The 26,576-nt window shown below is 37.4% G+C and overlaps 1 protein-coding gene across 4 annotated transcripts in view; it reads left to right on the forward strand.

The window, feature by feature from the left end:
* The window catches only part of LOC130843167 (peptidyl-prolyl cis-trans isomerase FKBP5), a 108,798-nt gene that overhangs the window by 26,200 nt on the left and 56,022 nt on the right, over window positions 1–26,576 (forward strand). For 3 of the 4 annotated variants that reach the window (XM_057719744.1, XM_057719745.1, XM_057719743.1), the window contains one exon: window positions 25,240–25,368. In XM_057719744.1, the coding sequence (XP_057575727.1) occupies window positions 25,264–25,368 (105 nt within the window). In that variant the 5' untranslated portion in view covers window positions 25,240–25,263. The remainder of the gene's footprint in view (window positions 1–25,239; window positions 25,369–26,576) is intronic. The other variant, XM_057719742.1, reaches the window with a different exon arrangement.

Genomic DNA, 26,576 nt, shown 5'->3' on the forward strand with positions numbered 1-26,576 from the left:
AGTTGTTAACCTAAGAGTTCTCATCACAAGAAATTTTCTATTTAATTTTGTATCTATGTGAGATGATGGATGTTCACTAAACTTATTTGACTATCGTTTCATGATGTAAGTTAAACCATTATGCTGTACATCTTCAGCTTATGCAGTGCTATATGTCAGTTATATCTCAATAAAACCGGAGGAAATAAATATCTAGCACTCACCAAAGTAATATTTACATTTGGCCTCCAGTCAAAAGCATAAGACTTGTAATGAAGTCATTCATGAGGAGGGAAATTAAAAAACAGAAACAGACCCAGAAATGACACAGATGATAGAATTAGTGGACAAAAACATTAAAACAGTTATGGCTATATTCCATATGTTCAAGAAAGAAGGAAGATTGAGAATGTTAAATGCAGATACAAAATATATTTAAAAGACCTAAATTGAACATCTAGAGATGAAAACTACAATGTGCAAGATGAAAAATTAAACCATGTGGGACTTACAGCAAATTAATGCAGGAGAAAAGATTAGTAAACTTGAAGCCGTAGCAATACAAACTATCCAAAATAAAACTCAGAAAGGAAATGAAGACTAGGAAAAAATGAGTAGAGCACCAGTGAGCTGTGAGACAACTTTAGGTGGCCTAATATACATGTAATTGTAGTCTTGGGGGGGGGGGGCGTGCAGGAAAAATTTTTGAAGAAATAATGGTCAGAAATTTTCAAATTTGATAAAAACTGTAAACCCAGAGATATATAAAAAAAAGGGGGGGAGGTAAAATGGAACAAAGAACAGATGACGAATAGAAAACAAGTAGCAAGATGTTAGATTTACACCAAACTACATCAATACTTATATTAGCTATAATATAAACATCTAAACAACCCAGTTAAAAGGCAGAGCTCAATAGATTTGGTTTAAAAAAAAAAAGGCAAGACTCAACTGCATGTTGCCTACAAGAAACCTCTGATACATAGTAAGATACAAATAGATTAAAAATAAAAGTTCGGGAGAAGAAAGATATTGGTGAAGTAGAAGGAGGTGGAATGCATCCCTCTCCACAGATACATCAGGAATACACCAAAAGACGCAATAATTCCCACAGAGAACCAGCTGAACACCAGCAAACGACCTTGGACACCAGAAAGGACTGCAAAGATCGTGACATAACCGGGTAGGACAGCGGATGAAAAAAAAAGGAGAAAGAGGAGGAGAAGAAAGGAAAGGAATGGGTCCCATGCCCTGGGGTGGGGGGATCTGAAACAGGGGAGATCGCTGAATTCAGGGAAACATCCCTTATCTGATGGGGAAACCCATTCTCCAACGGGGAGTTTCCCTGGGTCAGAAGGGAGGCATTTGGGACTGTTCAAGGAGGGTGAAGCAGCTGAGCTGTGGCAGACGGGAAAGAGTGAGAAACACATGGAGCGTCTGCACCATGGCTCAGCATGTCTGGACTGAGACATGGGTTCACAGCTGAACAGGGGTTCTGGGAGCTGGAACATGAGAACTGGAGAACTGGTTCAGGGTGGGAAACATTGTTGGCAGTGGGGAGATGGACTGAGAGGACAGGAGGGAAGAAATCCGCAGCGGAGAGTGCCTACCACAGAAAGCTGGGCGGCCATGGTGGCAGCTCAACACTGCTGACTCACAAGCAAGGTGGAGGAGCCGCGGGTGTAGCCTCCCTCTCGGTGCCTGCAACGAACAAAGGAAGGACCCCTCTGGGCCTGGCTAATGCATTTAGGGATAACAAAGGCCTCTGGGTGAGGCTGGCCTAGAGTGCCTGCAGCCGAGAGCCAAAAGCCTGCAGAGTGTCCCAGCTCTGGAGACATTCTGTTTACACCTGAGCCGCCGGCGTCCCTCTGCAAAAGGCACCACCACGGCCGACTGAGCCACCGTGATTCAGGCAGGGCGCCCTGGCAGAGTTGTAGTGGGGCGGGGAGCCTCAGTTGGAGTCGCTCTCTCAGCCTGAACCGCCGTGACCCAGGCAGGGTGCCACTGCTCACTCACTCCCAGGGGAAGGAGCCACTATTGTACCCTCTCTCTCCCCACACACTGGCACTTACAGACGAACAATAAAGGAAGCTCTGCTGGTCACAGAGTAATACAAAAAGCCCAAGGTGGGTAGAAGGACACTTACAGCTGAGACTGCCAGGAAACAGAAATATTATTATTAATTCTATTGATCTGGTCCATTCTGGGGTCAGTTCTAGTTTTTTTATTTTATTTTATATTTTATTTTATTTTATTAGTTATGATCTTAGTCCTAAGGGATCTACACATTTTATATTTTTTATTCTATTTTTTATTCTGTTTTTATTTTTAGCCTTTTTATATATTTCTGTTTCTAGCTAAGTTCTTTGTAGTGCTGACTGTATCTCTCCTACCCTCTTTTCATCTCTATCTTTTATACATTTCTATTTCTTTTTCTTTTCATATTTCCAGTCACACTGTGCTCTTCTGTTGCCCTGTCTTCTGTCTTTTTTTAATTTATTTTATCTTAATATACTTGTAAGCAATATTATTGGTCTGCTCTGTTTCCTTGCTTTATTCTCCAGATGACACACTACTTTGGTTTTTATTATTAGGTTTTGTCTTCATCTTAGTTCTAAGTATAATTGTCTGATTTCATTCCGAGACTCTTCAGTCTGTCTAGTGGTAATCTTGCTCTTTATTGTATTTGATCCTAGCTTTCAAAATCTCCCTGAATTTGTGTTTGTGTGTGTGGTTTTTGTTTTTTCTTTTTTCTTTTTTTTGGTTTTGAATTTCTGTTGGTTTTCTCTTTGATTGTCTGATGGCATACTGGGGTTCTTCTATCAGGTCTTTCTAGTGCCTTATGTTCTATTGGATTCAGTATTTGTGTGTCTTATACATATATATGTTTCCTTGACTTAGTATTTGTTTGACTCAACACTCTGCCATTAGTCTGGGGCTTGTACAGTCTTCTTTAAACCCCTTTATTGCTGGGACAAGCAACCCTTGAAGTCTGGACTACTCCATCAGAAGTCAAGTAGGAGGCTCTGGGGAGGGAGCACTGAATCCAGGATGCTAGACTACTAGGGAGTCCTCAGACACAGGGAAGATTAACTGCAGAGAACTCTCACAGAGCCCTGTATCAGAGTTCAAGACTCGGCTTTGTCCGACTGTCTGCAGCTGCCAGTGCTGGACACCTCACACCAAACTACAAACGTGACAGGAACACAAACCCACCCATCAGCACACAGACTACATAAAGCCATATCAACCTCACAGATACCCTAAAACACACCACCTGACATGGCCCTGCTCATCAGAGAGAAAAGACACAGAGCCACACACTGGAAAGCAGACACCAGACCACCCCCCGCCAGGAAGCCTACTCAAAAGACACTGGACAAACCCCACCACAGGGGGCAGAGGGCAGAAACAAGAGGAATTACTACTGGGCAGCATAGGGAAAGGAGACAGCAAATCCTATAAATTAGACAAAATGAGAAAACAAACACCATGCAGGCAAAGGAGCAGGAAAAAAACCCACAAGACCAAATAAATGAAGAGGAAATCGGAAAACTGCCTGAAAAAGAATTCAGAGTAATGATAGTAAAGATGATTCAAAATCTCGATAACAAAATAGAGAAAATACAAGAAACAGTTATAAGGACTCAAAAGAACTAAAGAGCAAACAAACAGTAATGGACAACAAAATAACCGAAATTAAAAATACTCTAGATGGTATAAACAGCAGAATAACTGAGGCAGAAGAACGAATAAGTAAGTTGGGAGATAGAATGGGGGAAATAACTGCCACAGAGCAAGAAAGAGAAAAAAGAAGAAAAAGAATGGAAGACAGTCTCAGAGACCTTAGTGACAACATTAAGCACACCAACATTCGAATCATAGGCATCCCAGAAGAAGAAGAAAAAAAGAAAGGGTCTGAGAAAATATTTGAAGAGGTTATAGTGGAAAACTTCCCCAACATGGGAAAGGAAATAATTAATCAAGTCCAAGAAGTACAGAGAGTCCCATACAGAATAAACCCAAGGAGAAATACACCGAGGCACATATTAATCAAACTAACGAAAATTAAACAGAAAGAAAAAATATCAAAAGCAGCAAGAGAAAAGCAACAAATAACATATAAGGGAAAACCCATAAGGATAACAGCTGATCTTTCTGCAGAAACTCTGCAGGCCAGAAGGGAATGGCAGGATATACTGAAAGTCCTGAAAGAAACCTACAGCCAAGAATACTCTACCCAGCAAGAATCCCATTCACATTTGATAGAGAAATCAAAAGCTTTCCAGACAAGCAAAAGTTAAGAGAATTCAGCACCACCAAACCAGCCTCACAACAATTGCTAAAGGAACTTCTCTAAGTAGGAAACACAAGAGAAGGAAAAGACCTACAAAAACAAACCCAAAACAATTAAGAAAATGGTAATCAGAACACACATGTCAGTAATCACCTTAAATGTAAAAGGATTAAATGCTCCAACCAAAACACACAGACTGGCTGAATGGATACAAAAACAAGACCCTTCTATATGCTGCTTACAAGAAACCCACTTCAGACCAAGCGACGCATGTAGACTGAAAGTAAAGGGATGGAAAAAGATATTCCACGCAAATGGAAGTCAAAAGAAAGCTGGAGTAGCAACACTCATATCAGACAAATTAGACTTTAAAGTAAAGACTATTACAAGAGACAAGGAAGGACACTACATAATGATCAAGGGATCAATCCAAGAAGAACATATACAATTGTAAATATGCATGCAACATAGGAGCACCTCAATATGTAAGGCAAATGCTAACAGCCATAAAAGGGGACATCAACAGGAACACAATAATAGTAGGAGACTTTAACACCCTACTTACATCAACGGACAGATCATCCAAACCGAAAATAAATAAGGACATAGAAGCTTTAAATGACACAGTAGACCATCTCGACTTAATTGGTACTTATAGGACATTCCCTCCAAAAACTATAGAATACATTTTCTTCTCAAGTGCACACGGAACATTCTCCAGGATAGGTCACATCTTGGGTTACAAATCAAGCATCAGTAAATGCAAGAAAATTGGAATCATATCAAGCATCTTCTCTGACTACAACGCCATGAGACTAGATATCAATTACAGGAAAAAACTAAAAAATACAGACACATGGAGGCTAAACAATACACTATTAAACAACCAAGAAATCACTAAAGAAATCAAAGAGGAAATCAAAAAATATCTAGAAACAAATGACAATGAAAACACAACAACCCAAAACCTATGGGACGCAGCAAAAGCAATTCTAAGAGGGAAGTTTATAGCAATACAGTCCTACCTCAAGAAACAAGAAAAATATTGAAGAAACAACCTAACCTTACACCTAAAACAATTAGAGAAAGAAGAACAAAGAAACCCCGAAGTGAGCAGAAGGAAAGAAATCATAAAGATCCGATCAGAAATAAATGAAAAAGAAATGAAACAATAGCAAAGATCAGGGAAACTAAAAGCTGGTTCTTTGAGAAGATTAACAAAATTGATAAACCATTAGCCAAACTTATCAGGAAACAAAGGGAGGAGACGCAAATCAACAGAATTAGAAATGAAAAAGGAGAAGTAACAACTGACACCGCAGAAATACAAAAGATCATGAGAGACTACTACAAGCAACTATATGCCAATAAATTGGATAACCTGGAAGAAATGCATAAATTCTTAGAAAAATACAATCTTCCATGACTGAACCAGGAAGAAATAGAAACTATGAACAGACCAATCACAAGTACAGAAATTGAGACTGTGATTAAAAATCTCCCCCCAAACAAAAGCCCAGGGCCAGATGGCTTCACAGGCGAGTTCTGTCAAACATTTAGAGAAGAACTAACACCTATCCTTCTCAGATTCTTCCAAAATATAGCAGAAGGAGGAACACTCCCAAACTCATTCTGTGAGGCCACCATCACCCTGATACCAAAACCAGGCAAAGATGTCACAAGAAAAGAAAGTTACAGGCCAGTATCACTGATGAATATAGATGCAAAATTCCTGAACACAATACTATCTAACAGAATCCAACAGCACATTAAAAAGACCATACACCATGATCAAGTGGGGTTTATCCCTGGAATGTAAGGATTCTTCAGTATACGCAAATCAGTCAATGAATGTGATACATCATATCAACAAATGGAAGGATAAAAACCATATGATCATCTTAACAGATGCAGAAAAAGCTTTTGACAAAATTCAACATCCATTTATGATAAAAACGCTCCAGAAAATGGGTATAGAAGGAAGTTACCTCAACATAATAAAAGCCACATATGAGAAACCAAAAGCCAACATCATTCTAAATGGTGAAAAACTGAAAGCATTCCCTCTAAGAACAGGAACAAGACAAGGGTGTCCACTCTCACCATTATTATTCAACATAATTTTGGAAGTTTTAGCCTCAGCAATCAGAGAAGAAAATGAAATAAAAGGAATCCAAATTGGAAAAGAGGAAGTAAAATTGTCACTCTTTGCAGATGACATGATATTATACATAGAAAACCCTAAAGACTCTACCAGAAAACTGCTAGCACTAATCAATGATTTTAGTAAAGTAGCAGGATACAAAATTAATGTACAGAAACCTCTTGCATTTCTATACACTAGCAACGAAAAAGCAGAAGGAGAAATTAAGGAAACTCTCCCATTTACTATTGCAACAAAAAGAATAAAATACCTAGAAATAAACCTGCCTAAGGAGGCAAAAGATCTGTATGCAGAAAACTATAAGACACTGATGAAAGAAATCAAAGACAATAAAAACAGATGGAGAGACATACCATGTTCTTGGACTGGAAGAATCAACATTGTGAAAATGACTGTACTACCCAAAACAATTTACAGATTCAACTCAATCTCTATCAAATTACCAACAGCATTTTTCACTGAACTAGAACAAGAAATCTTACTATTTGTATGGAAACGCAAAAGACCGTTAATAGCCAAAGCAACCTTGAGAAGGAAAGATGGAGTTGGTGGAATTAGGCTTCCTGACTTCAAACTATACTACAAGGCCACAGTGATCAAGACAGTATGGTACTGGCACAAAAACAGGAAGATCAATGGAACAGAATAGAGAATTCAGAGGTAAACCCAAGCACATATGGGCACCTTATCTTTGACAAAGGAGGCAAGAATATACAATGGAAAAAAGCCTCTTCAATAGGTGGTGCTAGGAAAATTGGACAGCAAAATGTAAAAGAATGAAATTAGAACACTTCCTAACACCATACACAAAAATAAACTCCAAATGGATTAAAGACCTAAATGTAAGGCCAAACACTGTAAAACTCCTAGAGGGAAACATAGGCAGAACACTCTATGACATACATCAGCGCAAGATCCTTTTTGACCCACCTCCTAGAATCATGGAAATAAAATCAAGAATAAACAAGTGGGACCTAATGAAACTTTAAAGCTTTTGCACAACAAAAGAAACCATAAAGAAGACACGAAGACAACCCTCAGAATGGGAGAAAATACTTGCCAACGAAGCAACGGACAAAGGATTAATCTCCAAAATATACAAGCAGCTCATGCAGCTTAATACCAAAAAAGCAAATAACCCAATCCACAAATGGGCAGAAGACCTAAATAGACATTTCTCCAAAGAAGACATACAGATGGCCAACAAACACATGAAAAGATGCTCAACATCACTAATCATTAGAGAAATGCAAGTCAAAGCCACAATGGGGTATCACCTCACACCAATCAGAATGGCCATCATCAAAACATCTAGAAACAACAAATGTTGGAGAGGGTGTGGAGAAAAGAGAACTCTCCTGCACTGTTGGTGGGAATGTAAGTTGGTACAGCCACTGTGGAAAACAGCTTGGAGGTGCCTTCAAAAACTAAAAATAGAACTACCATATGACCCAGTAATCCCACTACTGGGCATATACCCAGAGAAAACCATAATCCAAAAAGAAACGTAGCATAATGTTCACTGCAGCACTGTTTACAATAGCCAGAACGTGGAAGCAACCTAAATGCCTATCAACAGATGAATGGATAAAGAAGATGTGGCATATATATACAATGGAATATTAGTCAGCCATAAAAAGGAATGAAATGGAGCTATATGTAATGAGGTGGATAGACCTAGAGTCTGTCATACAGAGTGAAGTAAGCCAGGAAGGGAAAAACAAATATTGTATGCTAACTCATATATACGGAATCTTAAAAAAAAAAAATGGTACTGATGAACCCAGTGACAAGATAAGAATAAGGATGCAGATGCAGAGAATGGACTGGAGGACACGGGGTTGGGGGAGCGGGGGGCGAAGAGGAAGCTGGGACGAAGTGAGAGAGTAGCATAGATGTATATACACTACGAACTGTAAAATAGATAGCTAGTGGGAAGTTGCTGTATAACAAAGGGAGATCAACTCGATGATGGGTGATACCTTAGAGGGCCAGGACAGGGTGGGTGGGAGGGAGTCGCGGGAGGGAGGGGATATGGGGATATATGTATAAATGCAGCTGATTCACTTTGGTGTACCTCAAAAGTTGGTACAAGAGTGTAAAGCAATTATATTCCAATAAAGAGCTTAAAAAAAGAGCTAAAATGTTAAACTATAAAAAAGTAAAAATAAAAAGTTTGGAGACAGATATACTGTACTAATACTGATTAGGAAATTTGGAACAACTATATTAATTTCAGACAAATTAGATTTTAGAACAAAGAATAATACCAGGGATAAAGAAGGTCATTTCGTAAGATAGATGGTCAGTTCATCAAGTTGAATTAATAGTACTAAATATGTATTTTTCCTAATAACAGAGTTTAGAAATACATGAACCAGAAATTAATAGAACTGAAAGGAGAAATAGATCCACAGCTATAGTTGGAGATTTCAGCACCTTACTTTTCAATAACTGATTGAACAAGTAGACAAAAAATTAGTAATGATTTAGAAGATTAAAGATTGTCATCCAATTGAGCTAATTGACATTTATGACATTCTACCCAATACAGCAGAATACACATTTTGTTCAGTTGCACAAATAACGTGAATCTAATATAGATTACATTTTGGTCCATAAAATAGTATCAATAAATTTAAAGTTACTTAAGTTGTAAAATGTGTGTCATCTGAATGAAAGGGAATTAAATTTAAAATCAATAACAGAAAGATACCTGGAAAACCCCTAAATATTTAGAAACTAACATACTTAAGAAACTCATGGATCAGAGGAGAAAGATCAAAGATTAATTTAGAAAGTATTTTGTACTGAATGAAAACACAACATATCGAAATTTGTGGGATGTAGCTAATGTAATATTCAGGGGGAAGTTCACTAAATACCTATATTAGAGGAAAAAGTAAGGTTGCAAATCATTGTCCTCAGCTTCTATTTTAAGAAACTAGAAAAAAGAAAATGAAACCTGTAGTAAGCAGAAGAAATGAGTTAAAGATAAAAGCTAAAACCATGAAACAGAAAAACAGTAGAGAAAGTTAATGAAATCAAAAGCTGGCTCTTTGAGAGGACCAGTAAAAGTGATAAACCTCTATCCTGTTGGACCAGGAAAAAGAGAAGACACAAGTTACTAGTATCAGGAATGAAAGAGTCAGCAAAGCTGCAGATACCATAGTTTTAAAAATGATACAGAAGGGATTTCCCTGGTGGTGCAGTGGTTAAGAATCCGCCTGCCAATGCAGGGGACACGGGTTTGATCCCCGGTCCGGGAAGATCCCATATGCCTCGGAGCAACTAAGCCCATGCGCCACAACTGCTGAAGCTTGCGCACCTAGAGACTGTGCTCCACAGCAAGAGAAGCCACTATAATGAGAAGCCTGCACACCACAATGAAGAGAAGCCCCTGCCCTCCACAACTAAAGCCCATGTGCAGCAAAGAAGACCCAACACAACCAAAAAAAAAAAAAAATTAATTTTAAAAAAGTTTAAGAAAATGATACATAGAAGAATGGTATGAATTACTTTGTGTCAATAAATTACATGTTTAGATGAAGTGGGAAAATTCCTTGAAAGATGCAAAATGCCATTGCCCACTCAGGAAGATATGAATAGCCCGAATAATCTTATATTTGTTAAAGAAATTGAATTTCCCCAAAGAAAACTCCAGGCCCAGATGACTTCTCTGATGAATTCTAGCAAATATTTAGGGAAGTTATAATACCAAGTTTACACAAGTTCTCCCATAAAATTGATGGAATACTTCTTAACTCATTCTATGACAGTGGAATTGTTTTGATACTAAAACCAAATACATTGCAAGAACAGAAATTTACAGACCAATATTCCTCATGAACATAGTTGCAAAATTCTCAACAAAATTTTAGCAAATTGACTCCAACAACATATAAAAATGTAAAATACAATGACCAAATGGGATTTGTCCCAGTTGGTTTAACATTTGAATGTCAATATTGTGTACCATGTCAATAAATTAAAAACAGAAAACCATATGATCAACTCAGTAGATGCAGAAAAAGCATTTAACAAAATCCAACATAAAAAACTAGGAACAGATGGGAACTTCCTCAGTCTGATAAAGAACATCCATGAAAAACCAATAGCTGAAATCACACTTAATACTGAAAGACTGAATCTTCCCCTTCTGAGATCAGGAACAAGGCAAGATGTCCACTGTGAGTCACCACTTCTATTCAACATTGTACTTGAGGTTCTAGCCAGTGCAGTCAGACAGGAAAAAGAAATAAAAGGCATCCAGATTGAAAGAGAAGTAAAACTCTTTACTCACAGATGACATGATTGCCTATGATTTATTTAAAAAAAAAAAAAAAGCTACTAGAACAATTAAGTACACTTAGAAAAGCTGTAGGATACAAGATCAATACAGAAAAGTCAATTATATTTCTATATACTAGGAAATGAACAGTCAGAAGTTGAAATTTTAAAAGAATACTGTAGTAAAATTAAAAATATTTAATAGCTAAGGATAAATTTTCTAAAAGATAATGTAAGACTTCTACACTGGAAGCTGTAAAATATTACTGAAATTAAGGAAAACCTAAATAAATGAAGATACATTGTGCTCAAGGATTGGAAGATTCAATATTGTTGTCAATTTTCTCTAAAGGTATAGATTCAGTGCAGTCTCAATCAAAATCTCACCTAGCAGTTTGTAGAGAGTGACAAGCTGGTTTTAAAATGTGTATGGAAATGCAAAGGTCCTGGAACAGAAGAACAGAGAGGACTTAACACCATCTGACTTTTAAAACTTGTTATAGCTACAATAATCAAGACAATGATATTGGTATAAAGATAAGCAAATAGGCCCATGGAACAGAAAATATGATCAGTTAATTTTTGAGTGTGATGCCAAGTCAATTAAATGGAAAAAAAGGTCAGTCTTTCCAACAAATGGTATTGGAACAATTTGATATTCATATAGAAAAAGCTAAATCCATTCCTTATATATAAAGTTTTATTCAAAATGGATCATAGACCTAAATGTAAAGCCCAAGTCAGTAAAATTTTTAGAAGAAAGTATTTTTGACTTTGGATTTAGTAAAGAATTTTAAGGCACAACACCAAATGCGTGATTTGTAGAAGAAAAAAAGATAAATTGGACTATATCAATTAAGAACCTCTTTTTGAAAGCCACCTTTAAGAGAATGAAAGGACAAGTCACGGACTGAGAAAATATTCTCAAGTCACATATCTGATAAAAGGCTTGTATTCAGATTATATAAGGAACTCTTGAAACTTAAGAAAACTCAGTCAAAAATAGGCAAAAGATTTGAACAGTTCACCAAAGATACACAGATGGCAAATCAGCCCATGAAAAAGATGATGGACAGCATTAGTCATGAGGAAAATGCAGATTAAAAATCACAATTCGGTATCGCTACATACATGTTAGAATGTCTTCAATTAAAAAGGCTTACAGTACCAAGTGTTAGTGAGGATGTGGAGCGACTGAAGCTCTTATTTCTGGTGTTCATTGTCTTGATTGCAGTGATGGCTTTATGGATATATAAATACACATGTCAAAACTTACAAATTGTATACTTTAAATATATGCAATTTACTGTCACCAAGTCTGTAAAAAAAAATGTACTTGTGTGTTCTTCAATATTTATAGCAAGTTGCTTAAATTTCAGAATCATATATGGGACTCAGATTAATTTTAAAAATAATTTTTCAGTGATTAAGTTTGAGGTGGGAAAACATGCATTGTATGTGTCAACTTTACTTATAATTTTAACTTATTACAAAATTGAGAAACTGAATAAATGTTCCAATTTGGGCTTTCTGAAGTTCTGAAGAATTTTTTAGAATAATAATATATCAAATGTTGGATTTAATTGTCATATTAGAACATTATAATCCAACTGGATGATAAATAAAGGAAGAGAGAGGAAAGAATGTTGAAAGAGCCCTAAGTATAAAATAGAGGAAGTCAACAGAATTCTAGACTTGGGAGAAATTCATATGATCTCATTTGGATGACTAGGTATCTATGGTAGATAGTATTGAATAGTGGCACCCTCAAAGATTCCCACATCCTAATCCCTGAAATTTGTTAATATGTTACTTTACAGAGTAGAAGGGACTTTGCAGATATGATCAAGGTTAAAAGACTGTTGAGGTGGGGAAATTATCCTGGATTATCCAGATGAGCCCAATATAATCATATGGATTCCTAAGAAATTTAAGAAAGCAGAGAAACTTTGCAGGCTGTGGCCAGAGGGAGATGTGACTATAAGAATGATCAGAGAGATACAGTATCACTGGCTTTGAAAATGGAGGAAGAGGGCCAAGATCCTAGGAGTGTGGGCAGCCTCTCCTCTGGAAAAAAGTGGGAAATTCTCTTCTAGAGCCTCCAGAAGGAATGCAGCCCTGTTAACACCTTGATTTTAGCCCAGTGAGACCCATTTCTGACTTCTGCCCTCCAGAACTGTAAGATAATAAGTGTGTATCGTTCAAGCCATTACTTTGGTGACAATTTGTTGTGGCAGCTGTAGAAAAGATCTAAGGGGATAAACCTCAGAATTAATAATGTTTTGCCAGAGGGTTGCAGTAGAAAGTGAATTCTGTGATACCAGAATAACTTTTTCCATTCCTTGGGGATTGTTTTCCCTGCTACATATCAAACCTCATTTTCCTATAAGTTAAATCATGTACTTATTCATTAAAAAGTAATTCTAAATATTAAACACTGGAGTTGACATAAACCTTAGCTATCATACTAGTCTAATCCCCTGAAATTTACAGATGGAGAAACTGAGTAAGGGCCAAAGATTCCATAGCTAGTTACCAATGGATTTGAGTTTAAATTCAGGCATGGTTTAATCCTCTATCATATATACTCTTTAATTAGAAATTTGTTCTGGAAACATGGAATATATGCATCATTCCAAAGAGGGTGTTTACTTAGAGAGATAGGCAAATCTTTATCTAGTTGACAGGATTAATTTATGAGGTTAACTTGTCACTTTGGAAGGTCCTAACCCTAACCCTGACTCTGAGGAGAAGGAATAAGTCAATATTAACAAACTTCACTGGTCAGTAACTGCATGCAGAAGAGGTACTGACTCAGAATGGAGGGGTTTGGGAGATGTTATGGCCACGTCAGAAATAAATTTTCCTTATTTCTTCCTGCCTAGGTTCTGTTACAGTCTTACAGATTCCATTTTCCCCCAGACTTCTCCCCAAAGATGGAGTCTCTCCTGTTATGGAATAGCCCCTTGTTCTCAAAACCTAGTGCCCAGGCCTCTGGTCATCAAGCTTGAGAGAAGCACTCTTTCCCCTCTTTTCCTTTCTTTTCCCTCCTCAGTCCCTGTCCTCCTCCTATACTTTTATGGAGGGGTTTAAGGTGGCCAAGGTTTTTTTCCTTCTGTGTTTAAGGATTTGATCACAGACCCAAAATGCAGTTTATTCTTGTACAGTTTTACTCTTGGACATAAAATGGACTTGAGAAACACATAGTGAAGCCATGTTTTAAACCTGCTTAATTTATGTTATAGTGCTTTAATGAAACTATAAAAGATATGCAATACTATACAGAATTTTTATCCTAGGTTTATTCCTTCTGCAGTCCAGCTCTCTGAGCCTTCACTTCCTCCAGTTGCTATTTAATGTATACCCAGAGATTGACAGCTAGGTGTGGTCCTCTGTTTTTGACTGCCCATGTTTAAGTCAAACTGATATAATTAACAAGGTAAACCATTTTGTGTACATATGCACAGATATATACTTACAGTGCACTTCAGTGATGTATTAATTATGCTAGGGTTTTCTTGATTACCATCCCCGATTAGAACAGAATATTATTTTTACTTTTATAGTTGAACACTTAGGTACGGTGTAATTCTCCAAATTAGGTTTTTCAGAGTAGAGTTAGAGAAGGAATATAGTCAACTGGCAATGATATTTCAGTGCTGATTCCTTATAGTGTCTGCCATTTTACCATCTTTATATTGATTGCTTTTGAATATCGCAGTTCATTTCGGTGTTTATCAAGTGCCTCTTATATGTCATCCATTTACACTAGGTGGTGGGGGTTCAGAAATGAATAGGGCACATTCTCTGCCTACACAAGGTTTACAGACCTTTGCTTTATGTTACCTTGTCGGCCTGTTCTTAGAAATCATCAGCAGACTTGGAATCAAACTGTTTGACCCTAATGAATCAACTCGAGTTAATAATCTACCACTGTGGCACAGGTAGAAATTTAATTTTTCTATTAAGACTTGAATAGAGGCTCACTCATAACTGTGTTTTCCCTTACCAGAATGTAAGTTCCATGGAGATAGAAACTATTTCCTCTGTACTGCCATAAGACCTAGTAATCAGAAGTGCAGCTGGAACGTTAAAAGTTTTAGAACCACTGTTTTACTTTCTTAGAAGTAATTGCAACTATACTTTCATCTTAATTACCTTGTAGAATCTGATGTCCCCAGTGTATACTGTCCCCCATAGTTCTCTCCTGAGCACAGGCCTCGTCTTCTGACTGCCTTCTGGATGTCTCACAAGCACAAGCACTGCTCAACCAGAGTTTGCTTCCTCTACACAGGAGGCACTCCAAAATGTTTGAATTAAATTGAACAGAAAGAATAAAAAGTCCTGATGAGTGCAACCATGAAGTGTTTTCATCTTTTTGTCCTAAGTTTTAAAAAAAAATCATTCAAGTAATATATGCTTAGTGTTAAAGTATTTAAATGATAAAAAATTTTACAAGTGAAAATTTCTTCTTATCCTCCTAAATCTCATTCTCCAGAGGTAGCATTGTTTTAAAGGTGGTTAAATATATATTTCTTGTATATGTAAGTAAACATACACCATTTTCTTCCTGAAAATAGGATCATACTACAAATTGTTATGCAGCTTACCATTTGCTTAATAGTATGTGTTGGACGTTGTTCCAACTTTCATGTCATTATTGGAAGATTCCTTATTGGGGAAAGCTAAGATCTCGCCTGTTCCATATTAGTATTTCCAGAGTTTAGCTGTCTTAATTCTAAGGAAGAACAATGATGAAGAAGACATTTTGGCATGTAATATGTAATATTTGCATAATTGTAATCCAGTTCTCTAAAATGATTGTACACACCAGAATCTGTAAATAACTGGGAACCATCATTGGTTGCTGCAAGCAATTATGATATACCGCATTGTCTGTACCACTTGTATTATCTCTTTGTGACATCATCAAGTGACTTTGATTTTGTTTACAGCGCAGAGAACCAAATCATCACTGGGCACTATGCATCCTGACATTTCGTTTATTACAGTGCTGTGCTTTTTTAGTGGATGGACATCTACAAAATCCTTTCTCAATTCGATTGTTTTGATGTTTTTGGTGTTTACACTCTTAGCTCAGTGATTCTCTTTAGAGTTAACTCATCCTTTTCAAAGACTGCATAATATTTTTATAGTATGAATTTGCCAATTTTTATTTAAACATTCCTCTTGAGGAAAATCTTTAGAATACTTTTATTTGGCCGTATTAATTTAGCTGTAACTTAAGCAATCTATAAATGTTTAATTCATGAACAAATCAATGCCTGTGTTCTTTCTACTCTTGAATCATTACTTTTTTGTTTCCCTGTGACTCTTTCCCTGTGTGTTTAAGCTTGTCTAGTTCTTTCTTGTCCTTAAGCCTTCACTCTCCACTCCCCTTTCAACCAAAGCAGGTTACTGTTTGCTTCTGTAAGCCTAGTACAAGTATCAAAATTCTCACCTGTCACTTTTGCATCTTATACATTCCCCTTATACTTAACTTTATGCTCATAGTATGCTACCTTTCTCTCTTTCCATTTCTTAACTTCTCAACCTTCACAACTGCCCAGTGCCTTTGGGAGATGCTAGAGGATACATAAAATCAGCATTTTTTCCCTTAAAAATTTTTTAGCCAAATACTTATTCATAGAAGATGTCCCATTTTATTCTGAGTACAATCATCAGAAAAATTTGAGAGGTAATTGTATCCATAAAATAAGGACATGCTAAGAAAAAATGAGCAATCAGATAATAACAGAATATAAAAAAAAGAACTACCATATGACCCAGCAGTCCCACTACTGAGCATATATCCTGAGAACACCATGATTCAAAAAGACACGTGCACCCCAGTGTTCCCTGCAGCACTGTTTACAATAGCCAAGACGTGGAAGCAGCCTAGGTGCCCATCAGCAGAGGAGTGGGTAAAGAAGCTGTACATATATACAATGGAATATTACTCAGCCATAAAAGAAGTGAAATTGGGTCGTTTGTAGAGACATGGATGGACCTAAAGACTGTCATACAGAGTGAAGTCAGAAAGAGAAATGTATATTAACGCATATATGTGCAATCTGAAAAAATTGATATAGACAGTCTTATTTACAAAGCAGAAATAGAGACAAAGCAGATGTAGAGAACAAACGTATGGATACCAAGGGGAAAAGGGAGGGGTGGGATGAATTAGGAGATTGGGATTGACGTATATACACTATTGATACTACATATAAAATAACCAATGAGAACCTACTGTATAGCACAGGGAACTCTATTCAGTGCTCTGTGGTGACCTAAATGAGGAGGAAATCCAAAAAAGAGGGGATATATGTATATGTATAGTTGATTCACTTTGCTGTACAGTATAAACTAAAACACAATATTGTAGACTTCCTAGGTGGCGCAGTGGGTAAGAATCCGCCTGCCAATGCAGGAGACACGGGTTCGAGCCCTGCCCCAGGAAGATACCACATGCCGCGGAGCAACTAAGCCCGTGCACCACAGCTATTGAGCCTGTGCTCTAGAGCCCGTGAGCCACAACTATTGAGCTCATGTGCTGCAACTACTGAAGCCCACGCACCTAGAGCCCGTGCTCTGCAACAAGAAAGGCCACCGCAATGAGAAGCCTACGCACCGCAACGAAGAGTAGCCCCCGCTCGCCGCAACTAGAGAAAGCCTGTGTGCAGCAACAAAGACCCAATACAGCCAATTAAATAAATAAATAAATTTATTTATTTATTTAAAAAACCCACAATATTGTAAAGCAACTATATTACATTTAAAAAATAAACTAATCTTGAAAAAAGTATATAGAAATAAACATTTTTTAAAAATCCTTTGAACAAATTGACACAGTGGACATAGTTGACAACCAGATGGTGGTCTAGAAATTCCATCAAAAGAGATCTCTTAGAATATAGAGCAAAAAGACAGATGGAATTGAGGTGGTTTCTCAACCCTGTGTACACATTAGAATCACCTGAGATGCTGTTTACAAACACTGATGTGCTGACCACAGACCAGTTAAATCCAGACTCTCTGGGAGTGGGTCCAGGCATCAATGGCTTTCTAAAGCTTCTCAGGTAATGCTACTGTTTATCCCAGAAACATGTTTAGGAGACCTGAAGGATAGAACCAAGATGCCCAAAGTCTGTCTAACAAGACTTCTAGAAACAGAGGGCAGACATTGAAGGAAAAGAAATAGTAGTAGGAACTTCCCTGAGATCCCCGAAGACTGGTCTTCAGCATTTCAGGACCAGGATGTTAAGGCCCCCGCAGGAGTGAAGGAAAGAGGATTAATACTACGTATATCCTGGTGGTATATCTGAACCCCAGGAATAAAGAAAATTCTTAGATGTTCATAGAAAAAAATGGGAGCCACCTTGTGCATTCAGGAGGGAGGGAAGCCTGCCTGGCCTAATTGATCTGAACACAGTGTCTGCTCTGTCCCCCAGGTGGGGCTCTACTTAATTTCTCTGCTCTTCGTGATGCTGACCAGACTCCCTTGGGAAGAGCTGTTCTTACCGTTGGTGTTTCGAAGGCACTTTGCTCTTCTTTGTTCTTTCCTTCAGGCTGATCTCATCTAGTTCAGTGATACGCCTTTTCTTGTTTTCAAGCTCAGAGCTTTGCGAATTTTTCTGTCACTCCAGTGCCATCTTGGAGGAAGTTGATGCCTTAGTCTTTCACCGTTTAGCATTTGGAGGGTCTAATATTTTCTAAATCTTTTTTTGTTTTAATACTAGTATAACTCTTTGCCTCTTATTTAAGAACAGTAATTCATCCAAGTAAATGGTTAGTGACAGGAGTAATTGTAAATTTGGTCTGTTAAATTTGCTTTCTTGAGTAATTACTGAGAAGAAAAGTGAGTTTACCAAAGCATTGTATATATCTGAGAGAGACAATAAAGGAGGAAGTAATTTGTAGCTATCGAGTGGTAGTTCCATTTAGGATTCTCTTTCCTCTCCTGTCCTCATGATTGGACATCCCAGAGTCTTTGGTCCCTGAAAAACTGATACAGCAATCACTTCTGGAGGCTTGACTCAGAGCTTTGGAATTGCACTGGAAATGAGGAAGGTACCCTCAGTTAAGGGGAAGGCAGGAGAACTAAAGAGAGAACCATGTTAAATACACAGTGCGCTGCCATTAAGTACATTCGCATTGTTGTGCAGTGATCACCACTCTTCTCCAGAACTTTTTCATCTTCCCAAAAAGACACTCGATATCCATTAAACAACCACTCTCTATTCTCTGCTCCCGTCAGCCTTTGGTAATCTCTATTCTACTTTCTGTGTCTATAAATTCACCTATTCTAAGCACCTCATATAAGTAGAATCATACAATATTTGTCCTTTTGTGTCTTGCTTATTTCACTGAACAGTGTTTTCAAGTTCATCCATTGTTGTAGCATGTATCAGAATTTCATTCCTTTTTATGGCCGAATAATATTCATTTTAATAATATAATACATATTTGCACACATACCATATTTTGTTTATGGACACTTGGGGTTTTTTTTTCCACCTTTTGGCTTTTGTGAATAGTAGTGCTGTATCTGTTTGAGTCTTTGGTTTTATTTCTTTTGGGGACATACCTATGAGTGGAAGAGCTGGATCATATGGTAATTCTGTGTTTAATATTTTGAGGAACCACCAAATCTTTTCACAGAGGCTGCACCATTTTACGTTACTACCAGCAGTAAATGAGGGTTCCGATTTCTCTACTTCTTCACCAACACTTGTCATTTTTCCCTTTTTGATAATAGCCATCCTACTGGGTGTGAAGTGGTATCTCATTGTGATTTTGACTTGCATTTCCGTTGTGAATGATGATGTTGAACATCTTTTCATGTGCTTATTGGCTCTTTGTATATCTTTTTGCAGGTTTCTTTTTTAAAGGAGAAAAAGTAAATGTATGAGCATATGTAAGAGTGTTGTTAGTCATCTCCCCATTCCCCACCTCAGTGTGGAGGAAGCAAAGTAACTGGGGGAAAGATTTAGGTGAATAAATATAGGGCGCAGTTCCATATAGACGTATAGTCTGTCTTTATATTTGATCGTGATTCCTCTGCGTGCGTGTATATCTCTCTCTTACATGTATGTCTTGTCTACAGATAGACAACTCCTCTTGACACTTCTGTGCTACTGGACTTAAATGTTTAATAGAGGGCTGGGATTGAAAGTAAATGAGGGCTTTCCAGTTTGCCCTTACATGAATATTTTCAAAATTAGGATGGACTTATACTGCATGCAGTTACAAGCCCTTCCTTGTGTTTTCTCTTTCTTTTGTGTTTTAGTTTTAGGAGACTGAAAGCCTTTATGGTACTTAGAAAGAATGCTGCTGTAATTTTGTAATTTTCTGTGCCTCTAACAAAGTAGTCAGTTCCTATATTTTTTTGTCTTCTCTCTGAAAACTATTCTGTTAGACAGTAGGATAATCTATGAAACAAGCTATCTATATTTTAACAAAGAGAACAACTATAACAGTAACATACATGGTTAATTAGTGGATAAACCTTTAAAATGATTTCTCACTTGGGAGAATATGACAATTTAGTTATGTTAACTGAAGTTTTCAGTACACTGTTGATGAAATTTTAAGCGTAGTCTCATTTTTCTGTGATGTCTCAGGTGTTTGCTGACCAGCACTTTGGAGAGTGCATGCTTATCTGGCATGTCCATAATAGAACGAACTGTGTGTTCCCTCTCTGAGGCACTGGGCAGCAGTTTCCCCCTTTGGACAGTTCAGAACAGTGAGCTTTATCATAAATTAATATCCATAGCTGCAGAGTGATTTTAAATCCAGAATAAACCTAGGGTAGGGGAACGAAGAAAAGGCTCTCTTATGAAAAAAGTGAAACTTTCTTAGTGTGTCCTACAGGTTTTTAGGAATTATCTGTTCTTACAGCTTTTTTTTCATGTAACACTAGATCATGTTTTGTTTGCTTGCAAGAAATCTATACCCCAAATGGCATAACTGGAATTAAGGGGAAGTACTTGGAAAGTTCAGTTTATTTCTTTATTCTTCCAGATTTATCTGCCTTTGAAAGTTCAACAAAGTTTTAGTGTTTATCTTTGTGTTTTAATTAATTTAATTCATGCTACCTCTTTTCACATGGACTCCATACTAGTCAGAATCATTCTGAGATTACAAAGATTATTTGTATCCCTTAAAGTGTTAGAACCAAAAATGAAGAGCTAATTCCTTTATCAAATGATATTTATAAAGCTTGCAAATCAACGTATACAAGTTCCCTGTTTATTTAAATTTTAGCAAGCCATTGTTTACAAAGGACAAGGTTAGAACCAAAAGAAAATGTTTTCTGATAGGCAGTATTTTCATTTAAAAGTTTAGCTGATCCCCAAATGACGAACATTCAAAAGAAAGGCATTGCCTTTGGATGTGTTGTAGTCATGCTTTTTGAATGCTTTGCTTTTAGCTTTTTGTGATATTTGTGCTCACGCTCTCTCTCAAATGATTTGAAAGTAAGTGGCAGAGGGGGCTTCCCTTGGCAGCGCAGTGGTTAAGAATCCGCCTGCCAATGCAGGGGACACGGGTTCGATCCGTGGGCTGAGAAGATCCCACATGCCTCGGAGCAACTAAGCCCGTGCGCCACAACTACTGAGCCTGTGCTTTAGAGCCTGTGAGCCACAACTAATGAGCCCACGTGCTGCAGCTACTGAATCCTGTGCACCACAATGAAGAGCAGCCCCCACTCACCGCAACTAGAGGAAGCCCGTGTGCAGTAATGAAGACCCAACACAGCCGATAAATAAAAAAAAAAAAAAAAAAAAGCTCCATAATGATCATTATTTAAAAAAAAAGTGGCAAACATCATGGAACCTCACCCCTAAATACTTGAGCCTGTTGCCGCCTAAGAATAAGGATATTATTCTGTACAAAACTACAATACTATATCACACTCCAGAAAGCTAACATTATATAGTAATAAGAAGGTAATGTACAGTCTGTTTTTCCAAATTTTCCTAATTCTCCCAAAAATGTGCTTTTATAAATTTTTATTCCCCCCTAATCCAGCCAAGGATCACACATTGCATTTGGTAGTTGTATCTCTTCAGTATTTTTTAAACCAGAACAGGGCCCTTTTCTTGGTATTTCCCCCCTTTTCTTTTTGTTAAACTTTTTTTTTGTCTTTCATAACATTAACATTTTGAGGAGTCTAGGCCAGTTGTCTTGTAGAATGTTCTGCAACCTAATTTTTTTTTAAGCTCTTTATTGGAATATAATTTGCTTTACACTCTTGTACCAGTTATTGAGGTACACCAAAGTCAATCAGCTGCATTTATACACATATCCCCATATTCCCTCCCTCCCGCGACTCCCGCCACCCTCCCCGTCCCAGCCCTCTAAGGCATCACCCATCATCGAGGCTGATCTCCCTTTGTTATACAGCAACTTCCCACTGGCTTTTTTACAGTTGGTAGTGTATATATGTTTATGCTATTCTCTCACTTTGTCCCAGCTTCCCCTTTGCCCCCCGCTCCCCCAACCTCCTGTCCTCCAATCCATTCTCTGCATCTGCATCCTTATTCTTATCTTGTCACTGGGTTCATCAGTACCATTTTTTTTTTTTTAAAGATTCCGTATATATGAGTTAGCATACAATATTTGTTTTTCCCTTTCTGGCTTACTTCACTCTGTATGACAGACTCTAGGTCTATCCACCTCATTACATATAGCTCCATTTCATTCCTTTTTATGGCTGACTAATATTCCATTGCATATATATGCCACATCTTCTTTATCCATTCATCTGTTGATAGGCATTTAGGTTGCTTCCACGTTCTGGCTATTGTAAACAGTGCTGCAGTGAACATTATGGTACATGTTTCTTTTTGGATTATGGTTTTCTCTGGGTATATGCCCAGGAGTGGGATTACTGGATCATATGGTAGTTCTATTTTTAGTTTTTGAAGGCACCTCCAAACTGTTTTCCATAGTGGCTGTACCAACTTACATTCCCACCAACAGTGCAGGAGAGTTCCCTTTTCTCCACACCCTCTCCAACATTGTTGTTTCTAGATGTTTTGATGATGGCCATTCTGATTGGTGTGAGGTGATACCTCATTGTGGCTTTGACTTGCATTTCTCTGATGATTAGTGATGTTGAGCATCTTTTCATGTGTTTGTTGGCCATCTGTATGTCTTTTTTGGAGAAACGTCTATTTAGGTCTTCTGCCCATTTGTGGATTGGGTTATTTGCTTTTTTGGTATTAAGCTGCATGAGCTGCTTGTATATTTTGGAGATTAATCCTTTGTCCGTTGCTTCGTTGGCAAGTATTTTCTCCCATTCTGAGGGTTGTCTTCTTGTCTTGTTTATGGTTTCTTTCACTGTGCAAAAGCTTTTAAGTTTCACTAGGTCCCATTTGTTTACTCTTGATTTTATTTCCATTATTCTAGAAGGTTGCAACCCAATTTTGTCTTTTCTTCTTGATTAGTTTCAGGTTAAATGTTTTTGGTGGTAATACCACATGTATACTTCCCATTACATCACATCAGGAGGCACAGTGATATCAGTTTGTGTTAATATAGAAGATGCAGAGTTTGGTCGTGTTGCAGATCACTTGTGTGAAGGGGAGGTTTGTCAGATCACTCCATTGGAAAGCCCTTTTTCCTTTTTTAATAATAAGTAATCTGTTCATTCATGCTTTGAGACCGTGTGGCTGTCCTATTCCCTAATAACCTTTCATTTGGTGGTTTTAATTTTATTGATTTACTCCAGGGTTTTCCCCAGGTGTTTGCTGACGGATGTCTATGTATCTGTAGAGCCCCAGAAAATTTTGTTGGTGTGTATGTATTTTTCCAGGGATACTGTCCAGCTCCTCTGAAATGTTTAAAAGATCTTTTCCATCTGTTTTTGAGGTGCTTTCTGTGAATGTCTATGCATCAGAGAAGTGTTTTATAGGTGGTAGATTACTAGAATTTGGGAACAAACTCCATTCATCTAATTTTCCTAATTATCTTGCCCAGCATCACATACAACAACTAGGTACTTAATTTTTGCTGTTGTTTGTGAATGCTTTGTTCTGGGCTTTCCCTTATCCTGAGCCAAGCATTTGGATCTTTTGAGTTTGGTATAAACTGTACTAGAAAACAAAGCAAAAGGGCTTAGCCCCTGGTTTTTGGTGTTCTCTTTGAAAATATTTGGGCACAGCAAAATTTGATTTGTGTCTTTGTTGACACTGAAGTAAATTTAGGTCAATTGGAAATGCGTTGAAACACTATATTAACTATGTTTAGTTGTGTGGTTATCAGTTGTATCAGTAAGACATTTTTCACAAATGTAAAATAGCTCTTTTTGATTGTGTGGGCAAGTGGGTCCCGCAGGTGACTTAGGGAGCCTTACGTCCATTATTAGCCTAATACTGAATAGCTGTAGAAGTGATTAATTCTTGACTTTCCCTGCTCAACCAGGAGAGCAGTATGGAATCCATCATGGCAGCAGCCGGTGAGGTGTGTGTTGTTTTGTCTGTTGATTATCCTGTTGGTATTTGTCTTGCATGAAAAAGTGTCCATCATTTAGGTGACTGACCATAATAATAAGAGCTAACATTGGAATAGGATACTTTTAACATAGGGTCAAGGTTGGTATGATGGAGGTAGCATTTGAGTGGGAAGAATAGGCAAAAAAAAGAGTGACTAAAAGCCTGGAGATGGGAAAGCATGGGACTTGTTATGGGAGAAGAATTGGTCTGGTTTGGCTAGAGCATGAGCTGCATGAAAGAAGGTAAAGAAAGTAGTGGAAGCTAGACCGGAAAAGTAAGTAAGAATCATATTGTGGAGGACCTTGAATGCCATGATAGGGAAGAACCTCATTCTGTAGGAAATTTTGAGCAGGAGATGAAAAATGTGGCTCTATAAAAGACCCAATAATAATCATGATAAATGTTTAAAATCTTAAGTGATGACTCTGTGCTAATCTCTTAACATTTATCTCATTAATGCCTCACAGTAACTCTAGGAACAGAAACTACGTCCATTTTATAGATGTGAAACAGGCTCAGTGACTTTAAGTATGTTTGCAAATGTCAAGCAGATATCGCTGGAGCTAGGACTCAGACTGGGGTCTGTCATTTTGAAAGCCTCTCCTGTTTTCCGCTGTGATATATTGTCATTTCCTTATCAGATCACCTGATAAGTTCTTAATTCTCTGTTAAGAATATGGCCATAGGAAAAGGATGTTTTCAGAGTTCTGAAAGGACTACTTCTCAATGTGTAATCATGCTAAGGAATAGAATCACTACCAAACCTGACTTGTGCTGCTTTCTAATTTGGGATTAGAACTGGATGGGAAATTGAAGAGTTGAATGATGTTTTATTTACATGCCTTATGACATCAATACATGCTCATAGCGAATGTTTTCATTTTCCTTTTCAGTGTTTAACCTTATTGGCCCTTAGTAAATCTTGGGTCAGGTAGAGCTTAGTTCCTAGGGGCATTTTAAGATGCATAAAGAAGTGATACTTTTCATAGCTAAAATATGTTTCTTTTCAGCAGGGTGTCTACTTATAAAAGACAATGACTACTGATGAAGCTGCCAAGAACAATGGAGAAAGCCCCGCAGCAGCTGTTGCTGAGCAGGGAGAGGATATTACCGCCAAAAAAGATAGAGGAGTATTAAAGGTGAGGCCACAAGAATGAATGACATGTAGGGAAATTTGCTATCTGGAAAGATTGTTAATAAAAATTTTTTGTTTTTTTTTTTGGCTGGAGGTGGAGGTGGATAATGTTTATTGAGGCTTACTAAGTACCAAACACTACAGCTAAATTCTCATTTCTTCTTCATTATTGGAGGTTTATTTTTAATCCCAGATTATAGAGGGTAAAACTGAGGGCCAGCTAGGTAAATTAACTTGCCCCAAATCATATATCTTCGTAAATGCACATCTGGGGTTCAGGTCCAAGCTATGTCTGACTCCAAAAGGCTGTCTCTCTATTCTCAGAGTGTATAAATTGGTTATTATTTTAATATAATATTTAAGTATATTAAAGCTAGCTAATGACAATTCAAAAGACTTTTTTAAAGGAAAAAGAGGGTGGGAGGGAGGCTTAAGAAGGAGGGCATATGGGTATACATGTATACATATAGCTGCTTCACTTCATTGTACAGCAGAAGCTAACACAACATTGTAAAGCAATTATACTCCAATAAAGATGTAAAAAGAAAAAAAAGAAAGAAAAAAAAGCTAACATGCAAAGTTAAAAAAGATTTGTTTTTTATATACAAATAGAGTTCCTGTGTTCAGTGAAGGTATTTTTTTGAGGTTTCATCAGAGAATATATCTTACTTTTGAATTAGCTTTCCTCAAAAACACTTTTTTCACTCTGTAATTAATCATTTTTACATGTATTTTTTTAATCTTAGTGGTCTTCTGAGACAGTCAGCGCTCCTTTCGATTCTTCCATTTATGTATGGAAGATATATATGTGTTATTGTTCCATATAATAGAAGTTAAGTGGCATTAGTCATATTAAGTTCCTTTTTCTTCCTACACTGTTGTTATGTGGTCAAGTTTTGTATAGTTGAGTTATTTTTTATTTTTTTGCTGAAAAGATTATCTTAAACATTCTAAATATTATCACTAAGCTGAGTTTTAATCTCTCTTTGTGTTATCAGTAGCAAATGAGAATTTTTTAGTTTGTTTTGGCTAGTCTTAAAATTAATTAATTAATTGGCTGTGTTGGGTCTTCGTTGCGGCACATGGGCTTTCTCTAGTTGCAGTGAGCAGGGACTACTCTTTCTTGTGGTACGTGGGCTTCTCATTGCAGTGGCTTCTTTTGTTGCAGAGCACAGGCTCAAGGTGCACGGGTTTCGGTATTTGTGGCATTTG

This window comes from Hippopotamus amphibius, unplaced genomic scaffold (assembly GCF_030028045.1).
Source record: "Hippopotamus amphibius kiboko isolate mHipAmp2 unplaced genomic scaffold, mHipAmp2.hap2 scaffold_187, whole genome shotgun sequence".
NCBI lineage: Eukaryota > Metazoa > Chordata > Mammalia > Artiodactyla > Hippopotamidae > Hippopotamus > Hippopotamus amphibius.